Source organism: Lampris incognitus, chromosome 18 (genome assembly GCF_029633865.1).
Source record: "Lampris incognitus isolate fLamInc1 chromosome 18, fLamInc1.hap2, whole genome shotgun sequence".
NCBI lineage: Eukaryota > Metazoa > Chordata > Actinopteri > Lampriformes > Lampridae > Lampris > Lampris incognitus.
This window is the reverse complement of record NC_079228.1, coordinates 31,010,820-31,021,468: the sequence shown is the minus strand read 5'-3', so window position 1 is coordinate 31,021,468 and position 10,649 is coordinate 31,010,820. Positions and strand designations below refer to the sequence as shown.

The window sequence follows — 10,649 nt, the reverse complement described above, 5'->3', positions numbered from 1 at the left end:
AAGATATGCTGCATGGAGCTTGTCGGCTGTGATTCTCGAACCATCAGAAGAACAAAGCAAGTCCAAGAAATCGGCATAAAGAAGAAGACTGTAAAATCTCTCAGACAGTTTTTCCTCAGGGATGATGTCAGCAGACTGACAGGGAAGAGGAACACACTGACTCTCGGGAAGGTTACGAGACAGAGGAGGCTACTGTCTGAGTCTTTGCTCAACCTCCACAAGAAATATGTATCAGAGCTCCAACACATTTCTTCTGCCGTCAGAGACCATTTCGCCTGGTTCCACCAAATGAAAGAGACAGAGAGACGTGCCAGTGCGAATCCCATGAAAACTTGCAGTTCATGGCCGACAAATTATGCAGGCTTGGCATTTCCAACTCCAGAAATCTAAGGGGCACCGGCTAAAATCTTGCCTAGGGCACCGAATTGGTCAGGGGCGGCGCCGCCTTAATGTTAAATAAGACATAATGTGATCAGAAAACCTCAAAGTTCCAATACAATTATTCACATTTCTCGTCCATTTCTCTGAAGTTGTGAGCTGAAAGTCTGCGTTCGTCTCTGTGCATCAAAGGCTTCTTTCATGCGGTCTCCATTCTCATCATGTGTTTCTATGGACGATGCAAATTAACGTGGCGTCACTTCAGCTGGTCTGCAAACAAACGGGAGCACTGGATTTCTGCACTCAGAGAATAAAGCTGTTACTAGTTTCCAACTTACGTCACTACTGAGTAAAAGCAACTTCTGACTTTAAGAAAAGTGCTATACAAATACAGGTTTATTATCATTATTGATATTATTATTATTAAAACAATCAGAGAAAGAACCCTTAGTTTATCAATATCTCGTTTTGCTATTATAGATTTTATGTCTCCGGATTTTTTTTCTTCCATCCATAAGCAGGTGTGTCAGTCCACCGGCGCTTGTAAATCAATATTTGCAGGTTTTTACTCATGTTCCCAGGTGAACAGATTGTGATTTGTTATGCAGTAATTTCTTCAATAACACGACCAAAAGATGACGCGACCAGTTGATGGTCCTGTACATCGCTGCCCTCTAGCGTCGGCTAACGGTGCTGCATGTACCGGATGGCATATTTTAAAGGACCATCTCGGATGGGTTTTTTTTGTTTTGTTTTTTTTATGTTAGCCAATTTACAACTGTCGTGTATTCTACATTACCCGCGACCATTTGTCGAAGCAAAGCGCACCGCTCGATACGTGTCCCTCCCTTGCAGGCAGGCGCTGCTTTGCTTTCCTTTCAGTGCGGTGCGGAAATTAATGTGCAGACGTGAGCCTCGTTCTGGAGTCGGTGCTCGCAGTGCTTCTTCAGCTCAGTTGTACATTGTGTAAAGTAGGACAAGGATGTTCTCCTTAAATGAGATGACTTCAAAACGATCTTTTGTTGTTGTTTTTTTTGGGGGGGGGGGGTCGGGGGGTAGTGCACTCGTTAACGTCACCGTTCCAAACAAGGACAAACCTTAGTGTACGTGTGTTTGCATGTGTGTGTGTTTGCATGCGTGTGTGTGTGTGTGTGTTCGCATGCGTGTGTGTGTACTCTGGGCATGACTATAAATACAACCTCTGTCTAATATAAGACTACACATTATTCATATTGGTGATCAAGGACAATGCAGGAGTAACAACGCTGCTGTTAAATTTTACATTTTCCCCTCTAACTTGCATCGTTTGCTTGGTCACTACTGTCTTACTTTCTTCATCCATTCCTTTGTTGCAATACGTGACCTTTGTAATTTTGTGTGCTCATGAATTCATTTCCATTCTGTTGTTGATTCAAAACACCTTTAAACTGCCTGTTACTGCGTCTTGTCTGCCTGTGGTTGTTTCTAATGGATCTGCTTCTACTCTGGAGCGCTGGGGGCTGCGTTTCCTGGGTGAAACGAGCTTTATAAACAGTTCCGACTGGTCATATGGTGCAGCTACAGCCACTGCTGACTTTCCCCCAGCTTACAGAGAAACGCCAAGGTGAATTATTGTACACACACCGGGCCAAGCTGGAGATGCTGCATTCTGTATGAAAGTTCATTATGTTAATTATGTATTTAATCACTAACATCCCGCCACAAAGTGGCTTTAAAAAAAGAGAGCCGTCTATTCCGTTGCCTACCAAAAACGAGGATCGCCGGTTCGATCCCCTGTGTTACCTCCGGCTTGGTCGGGCGTTCCTTCAGACACAATTGGCCATGTCTGCGGCCGTATGTGGGTGTGTGTCCTGGTCGCTGCACTAGCGCCTCCTCTGGTCGGTCGGGTAGCCTGTCCGGGGGGGGGGGGGATAAAGTGATCCTCCCACGCGCTACGTCCCCCTGGCAAAACTCCTCACTGTCAGGTGAAAAGAAGCGGCTGGTGACTCCACACGTATGAGAAGAGGCATGTGGTAGTCTGCAGCCCTCCCCGGATCGGCAGAGGGGGTGGAGCAGCGACTGGGATGGCTGGGAAGAGTGGGGTAATTGGCTGGGTGCAACTGGGGAGAAAAAGGGGGGGGACTTCTGTGTACTCCTGGGTTTTCTCTGTAATGATGACTTTTTATAAGGAAACAAAGTCATCAGATAATTCAAAATCACACTTGAGAGGCTCTTCATCCTCAACCCATGTTGTTCCTGAACACACACACACACACACACACACACACGCACACACACACATGCACGCACACATACAAATTACACAACCCAAAAAGTTTGTAGTTAATCTTTTTTACAACCCCCTTGAGGAAAAAACTGCACACACATAAACAAGGATGGAAAATATACATGTTATATGTCAATTATATAGTTATTCCTTATAAGTACAGCACATAACATACAGTGTCCTTGATTGTATTTCTTTATTCCGTTTAAAGGTGGTGGCCGAGTTTACTAACCAAGCAGAGACAATGGACGACCGTTCGCTCCAATGTCAATAAACACACAATTGTAAACACCCCCCCCCACCTCCCCCCACCCCAAACGGTATGGTTTGCCTTCCTGGTGATCCGTCTCCGTCTCCCTAAAGCCGTCTCCTCACAATGACCCGCTTCGCCCAGTATTTAGAAATGGGAGCAATAAAGAAGATGTATCTAAAGGTGCATTGTGGAGGAGCTAGCGCTGGAGTTAGTGGCCGCCGCTGTAGCACCGAATTCACAATGGAGTTAAAATAGTCGGGCTGACATGTACCTTTCCCTCCGCACAGAGGGGTCCACAAAAAGAAAAGAAAAGCGCTGTACAAAATGGCATATAACTTGGAAACGAAGACATACAGTCACACAAAACAGTGTTAGGCTACCACACATTACGGCGGGATTCTGGGTGGATGGGACTGAAGAATATGGAGGGGGCGAAATCAGATGGGCTATAAAACGGTTCCCCCATAACGGACCAGGAGTATAATCGAAACGGAACGGCGACACCGAGGCAACAAATCCAATGTGTAATGAAAAGGGCCGGTGGAAAGGAAACGGCCAGAAACCAACAGATTCTCACACACACACACACGCACACACACACACACACACGCACAAGTGTAAAGCCTTGCCCGTTAGTGCAAACCCCCACGGCGCTGGCCAATATGCAGACACACACACTCAAAGCTTCCAAATGTAACACAGCCAATGATGGTCCAACTTTAAACAAGGAGGGGGGACAACAACAACAACAACAACAACAACACATTTTTGGCATCAACTTGCACAGCGTCCTGCTGGTTTGATAGTGAAGAAGAAGAAGAAGAGGCAGAGGAAGAGGAGGGGGGAATGGAAAGAGGAGGAGTAGTTTAAAAGGGACGGTCGGAGGATGGGCAGAAGCCTTTGCATCCAGAATTCCCTATCGTTTCACCCACGTCGGCACCGCTCCCTCGTCCACCGGCGGAGACAAACTCGGATGGTTGCCATGAGACCGCACGCTCACGAGCGCCTCGTGGCCTCAATTCTGCGGTGGCGGCAGTGAACCAGCGAGCGCACGCCTCCCACGAAAAGGACCGGACAACTGGGTCACAGGAAGGCTGGGAGGGAAAGATGAAAGGTTGAAAAGGGGGGAAAGCCTCCCAGTGTAGGGGTTGAAAGGTCAACGGGGGGATGGGGGGAGGGGGAAGGGGAGGGGGGTCTCAGTGAGTAGGCGCCTCCTGGATGGGCACGTCATCGGGCTGGCTGTGGTTAGACTCGGGATCTGCATTACTGCTGAACTGGTCGACGGGGGTGCTGTAGGACGCCGACGGACTCATCTTGGTCTGAGAGAGAGAGAGAGAGAGAGATAGAAGGGAGAGAGAAAACAGAGAAAAGAGAGATAGAAAAGAGAAGGAGGACACAGAAGAAATAGAAGGGAGGGAGAGAGAGAGAGGGGAGAGAGAGAGGGGAGAGAGGAGCAAGATAGAAAAGAGAGAGAGGGCGAGCGAGAGATAGAAGAGAGAAAGATAGAAGAGAGCGAGATGAGAGATAAGAGAGCGAGATAGAACAGAGGGAGAGTGAGAGAGAAGAAAGAGGAAGAGAGAAGAGGGAGCGAGACAGAAGAGAGACCGGGAGAGAGAAGTGGGAGAGAGATAGAAAAGAGAGAGCGAGAGATTGGAGAGAGAGATTGGAGAGAGAGAGGGAGAGAGACAGAAGAGAGACCGCGAGAGAGAAGTGGGAGGGAGATAGAAAAGAGAGAGCGAGAGATTGGAGAGAGAGAGGGAGAGAGACAGAAGAGAGACCGGGAGAGAGAAGTGGGAGAGAGATAGAAAAGAGAGAGGGAGAGAGAGAGGGAGAGAGACAGAAGAGAGATAGAGAGAGAAGAAACAGAATGTAAGATGTGTTATTTCAACCATACATGAACCGAAGCCATTGTAGCAGCTACATTAATCTCGAGCAGAAGAAGTAAGACGAGATAAACGATAACGAAGAGTAAAGTGTAAATGAAATCACATCAATAAATATCAAAACAACATCCGAAAAAAACTCACATGCGCCAATCAATTTTCAAACACGACAATTACACTAAACGGCCCGCGTGTCGAGAAGCTGGGTTTCCACATGGGGATTTCTACGGTGACGGATCTGACGGCGTTTCACCGGACAGGAGGCCCGATAAACTGGCGGTGATCTGTCGGAATAACGGACGACGCCAGAAATAGGGAAGTGAAATACAGAACAGGGACCGAAGGGGTGATGGATGACTCGTAACTCAGGCTGGTGAGCGTCACTCTCCAGCCCCGCGCTATAGATTTCATTGACCAGCTGCGGGTCAATTAACTGCGGGCGTCAAAGTGAAATCTTGACCGAGGGCCCCCGAGGAAGCGCGCCACGGCGGAGAGATGATGAATCAAAACGGGTCCCCCGGAATCTCTCCCTTGAAGTCGACCGATTTTACATTTTGGGATTCGATTACCTTGAAGGTCTCCACTTTCTCTTCAAACGTCTTGAACGAGGGCGTGTTCCTGCAGAAGAGGAGAGCAAAAGGGGGGGGGGGAGAAGAAGAGGGATGACATCATGAGGTTACCGAGTTCGCGCTCGCTAAACTGTGAATGTTCAAAGACGTGCGGGGGGAAAGTGGAGCCGGGAGACACCCAGGGTGGCCTATTGTGAGCGGAAACGGGATATGCTGTGGGCGGCGTGTCCTCAAGAGGTCAGAGGTTAATCTGACACACGACACACTGGGACACAATGGTGCGGCTCCCAGAGAACCCGCCCAACTCTATTCTACTCTATTCTGTCAGTAAGACGTTCATCACAGCTGCTGATGTCCCATTTTCTCAGCGGAGGAAGATCCTGAAGGGACACAACAACACCCGGAAACAGGCTGTACACACGGCGACTAGTTTTCCTGAATTCTTCTTCTTCTTTGTTTTTTCTGTGTTTTGAAAAGCCGTTCGCACATTCTAAAGCCATAGAAGCAGCCGTGCTCATTTATGCCCATTTTTTTTGTGTTAAATTTTATCATGTCCCTCCCCTCCCCTCCCCTTTTCTCCCCAATTACACCCGTCCAATTACATCCCGGTTGCTGCTCCACCCCCTCTGCCAATCCGGGGAAGGCTGCAGACTACCACATGCCTCCTCCATGTGGAGTTGCCAGCCGCTTCTTTTCACCTGACAGTGAGGAGTTTCACCAGGGGGACGTAGCGCATGGGAGGATCACGCCATTCCCCCCAGTTCCCCCTCCCCCCCGAACGGGCACCCTGACCATGCAGAGGAGGCGCTAGTGCAGCGACCAGGACACATACCCACATCCGGCTTCCCACCCGCAGACACGGCCAATTGGGTCTGTAGGGACGCCTGACCCAGCCGGAGGTAACACGGGGATTCGAACCGCCATCCCTGTGTTGGTAGGCGACGGAATAGACCGCTACGCTACCCGGATGCCCCTTTGTATGTTACATTTTATCATGTTTTAACAAATATACAGGTGGATGCTAAATTTGTGTGACATAATTCATTTCAGACCACATCATTGTGCACAGATGTTAACAGGCTATTTCGCAATATTGTCGACAGCAGATGCACTTTCAGACAAAAAACAAAAAGAAAACAAAACCTAACATTGAAGTAATCTATCCAACATTTATTCTGCAGGTACATATCAGCTTGCAGCATCATTTAGATTTGCGCAGCCTTACCTCATGATGGGCATGCTAGCAGAGTGCTGCAGTGAGCGCATGCTATCCGACAGCATTAAAGATAAGAGAGAGAAAAGAGTTAGTGCTGGGCTGCGTGTTTGATGGAAAAGGCAAAAGGGAGAAACCCACAAATACCCCCCCCACACTCATCCTCTACTTGTGGGGACCCCTCATTGACTACATTCGTTCCCTAGGCCTTAACCCTAACCTTAACCATCATAACTACATGCCTAACCTTAACCCTTACCCTAACCTTAACCTTATCCTAATTCTAACCCTAACCTAATCCTAATTCTAACCTTAACCCTTACCCTAACCTAATCCTAACTTTAACCCTTACCCTAACCTAATCCTAATTCTAACCTTAACCCTTACCCTAACCTAATCCTAACTTTAACCCTTACCCTAACCTAATCCTAATTCTAACCTTAACCCAATCCTAATTCTAACCTTAATCCTTACCCTAACCTAATCCTAACCTTAACCTAATCCTAATTCTAACCCTAACCTAATCCTAACCTTAACCCTTACCCTAACCTAATCCTGACCCTAACCTAATCCTAACCTTAACCCTTACCCTAACCTAATCCTAATTCCAACCTTAAACCTTACCCTAACCTAATCCTAACCTTAACCCTTACCCTAACCTAATCCTAATTCTAACCTTAACCCTTACCCTAATCTTAACCAAATCTTAACCTTAACCCTTACCTAATCCTAATTCTAACGTTAACCCTTACCCTAACCTTAACCTAATCCTAACCTTAACCCTTACCCTAACCTTAACCTAATCCTAACCTTAACCTAAATTTAACCCTTACCCTAACCTAATCCTAATTCTAACTTTAACCCTTACCCTAATAATCCTAATTCTAATGTTAACCCTTACCCTAACCTAATCCTAATTCTAACTTTAACCCTTACCCTAACCTAATCCTAATTCTAACCTTAACCCTTACCCTAACCTTAACCCTAACTTTAACCTAATCCTAACCCTAAAATGACCCTTTTCCTCATGGGGACCCATAAAATGTCCCCACAAGGTAGGTGGTTTCAGGTTTTTCTTGGTACCCATTAGGATGGAAAAAACTTGGTGTACACACACACACACACACACACACACACACACACACACACACACACAGAGCAGTTCACCGGCCATGATTTATTGTGCTATACGTTAAGTTAGTGATTGTTCCGAGCGTATAAATCCTATAAATCCCGCTTTATCCCATTACAATTGATTGTGCTTGAAGGCAGCAGATGATGTGCTAATCCTGTGTATTATAGGGGGGGGGGGAATCTTGTCATCAAAGACAAATAAAAAAAAAAAGGCTTTAACCCTTTGAAAATGGCCCCCCCGCAGGCGGCCCCCAGCATGTCGCCCGCGGGGGGTTCGATGAAACATTTCTACTGCAGAAGAAACCGCCAAAAGCCTTGGCACTCTGCTTATAAAAATATGAGCATGTTTCAAAAACTAAAAAATGTACATAGCTCAAATAACCGAGTGTTAAGAAGTATTTTGTTCAAGTTTCTACATTCAGAGTCATACTGGATCAGTATGTTTTCTGTTTATTTAGTAACATTTCATGCAAAAACATGTCCAATTGTTGTTGTTTTTTTTAATTTACGAGACAATTTCAACATTTTTATCGGTTATTATGGTTTATTGACTTGCATAACCTTTTAGCTTAGGTTGTACAGATTTTGGGGTTATGGGGCATCTGAAGATGAAATGACCTCACTGTAAGCCAAAACACCAACGCTGCTCCTGGCGGACCACTTCTACTGCACAGGTCAGAGGCTTAAACATGTGAACACACACTAACGCACGCACACACACACACACACACACACACACACACACACACACACACACACACACACACACACACACACACTCCCCCCCACCTGCAGACTACACACACACACTACACACACATAGGAAAGCACTCCCATTGACCCCAAGACCACACACACACACGCATGTACAGCAACACTCCCACACACCACTAGACTACACACACATGCACCAAGAATACTCCCACCACACACACACACACACTCTCACTCACTCACTGCCACCCACCTGCAGACTACACACACATACACCAACTAACAGATTACACACACACACGAAAGCACTCCAATTGACCCCAAGACTATACACACACACACACACACACACACACACACACACACACACACACACACACACACGTACGACAACACTAGACTACACACACATGCACAGGAATACTCACACCACACATACACACACACACACACACACACCGATCCCCTAAAACCTCTGCATGGCTAAGCTAATGCGTGAGAGTGCATTTCTCAGCATATTGCAGCTTGGGACCCCTAATAATCTAATAATCTTGTTTGGATCCCACTAATCCACACAGAGGGAGGATGGGAGTGGGGGAGACAGTGATCAGGATCTGGGGGAGAGGGATCAACCCGGGTTTCTGATTTGAACTAGACGGAGCTGGATCCAGGATCCTTTTTAGTCGTTCTCAGCCATGTGTGGCGAGGTGAGCTGGGTCACAAAGCGTGGTTATCTACAACAGATGACCCCCTGGGGGGTGGGGGGTGGGGGGCAGTTACTGTGGAGGTTTAACGAGTTTTAAACACACACACACAGGAAGCTGTGTGTGTGTTTAAAGGTTAAACGCTTTGCTCAAGGGCACAATGAGATTAGTTTTGAGCTGGGGGTGGGGGCTCTTCCTGCTCACTTTTTACCAGCAAGAATGTCACCCAAGATAACCTCTGACTGGAGAGAAGGGGCCAAGCGCACTATTGCCTATGGTTTTAGGACCAGGTCCTCTGGACAGCTGGTTTAGGTGGACAGAGTATCGTGGATTACGCCATGACTGCTGTTTGCCGTTCGCAGATTATGCATGATAGAAACGACAGAGAAAGTTATGCAGGAATTATTCATAGAGGGCTGCAGACAAGCACACGGAAAAGCAACCTTGCACGTAAATACACACAATTGCCCTCAAAGGCGGACAGGAAGATTAGTGGTTATATGGCGCCTTGTATTCACTACAGAGCTGTTAAGTGCACATGCATGTCTGACACAGCTCCATCGACTGGATGCATGCGGAGGAGACGGCGACGGCAAAGAGGAAACAGGTTGGACAGAAATCGTCTACGAGGTGATTGGTGTAACTGAGGAGCAGATTTGCTGCACATTGACTACAGCTGGCAGAGGCAGTCTTACCCAAACGTGTTGGAAACTGACTGCAACCTGCAAAGGCCAAGTACTGATGTAAGTCACAGACATTTTGTGGTTGGTGTAGAGATGGGATATATCAATATAATAATAACAATAATAATAATCATCATCATTACATTTACATAGCGCTTTATGTAGACACCCAAAGCGCTTCACAGTTAAGGGGGGCAACTCACTTCAACCACCACCAATGTGTAGCATCCACCTGGGTGATGCACGGCAGCCATTTTGCGCCAGAATGCTCACCACACTTGCGGTGGAGAGAGAGGAATCATTGAGCCAATTACATGGGGGGATGATTAGGTGGACAGATGGAGAGAGCCAGGTTGGGAATTTTGCCAGGACACCGGGGAACCCCCTACTCTTTGCTATAAGTGCCATGGGATCTTTAATGATCACAGTGAGTCAGGATCTCAGTTTAACGTCTCATCCGAAGGACGGCATCTCCTACAGCAGTGTCCCGGTCACTGCACTGGGGCAATGGGATTTGATATTTGTTGTTTTTCATTAGGACCAGAGGGAAGACTGCCCCCTACTTTGCCCACCAACATCACTTCCGGCAGCAACTCAGTTTTCCCGGGAGGTCTCCCTTCCAAATACTAGCCAAGTCCATACCTGCTTAGCGTCCGTCAATTGGCAGAGCCAGGGTACATGTTGGCATGGCTGCCAGTGAATAATGTCGATATTGTGATGCAAGACTACATATGGTGATACATTAAATGCTGTCATTCCCTGGTCTTCAAGGCTCCATTATGGTAATGTGATCCAGTTTTCCCAACTCATTGGACTATTGGCTGAGTTTCTCAAAATTTTCTTGTGTGCAGA

At 47.0% G+C, this 10,649-nt stretch overlaps 1 protein-coding gene across 3 annotated transcripts in view; it reads right to left on the bottom strand.

Annotated features, from left to right (window-relative positions):
- Positions 1-2,701: 2,701 nt before the first annotated feature.
- tpd52 (tumor protein D52) overlaps positions 2,702-10,649 on the bottom strand; it is a 32,913-nt gene continuing 24,965 nt past the window's right edge. For 2 of the 3 annotated variants that reach the window (XM_056298984.1, XM_056298982.1), the window contains exons 5-7: positions 9,810-9,836; positions 5,350-5,398; positions 2,702-4,216 (exon numbers count right to left, since the gene is read on the bottom strand). In XM_056298984.1, the coding sequence (XP_056154959.1) occupies positions 4,094-4,216; positions 5,350-5,398; positions 9,810-9,836 (199 nt within the window). In that variant the 3' untranslated portion in view covers positions 2,702-4,093. The remainder of the gene's footprint in view (positions 4,217-5,349; positions 5,399-9,809; positions 9,837-10,649) is intronic. The other variant, XM_056298983.1, reaches the window with a different exon arrangement.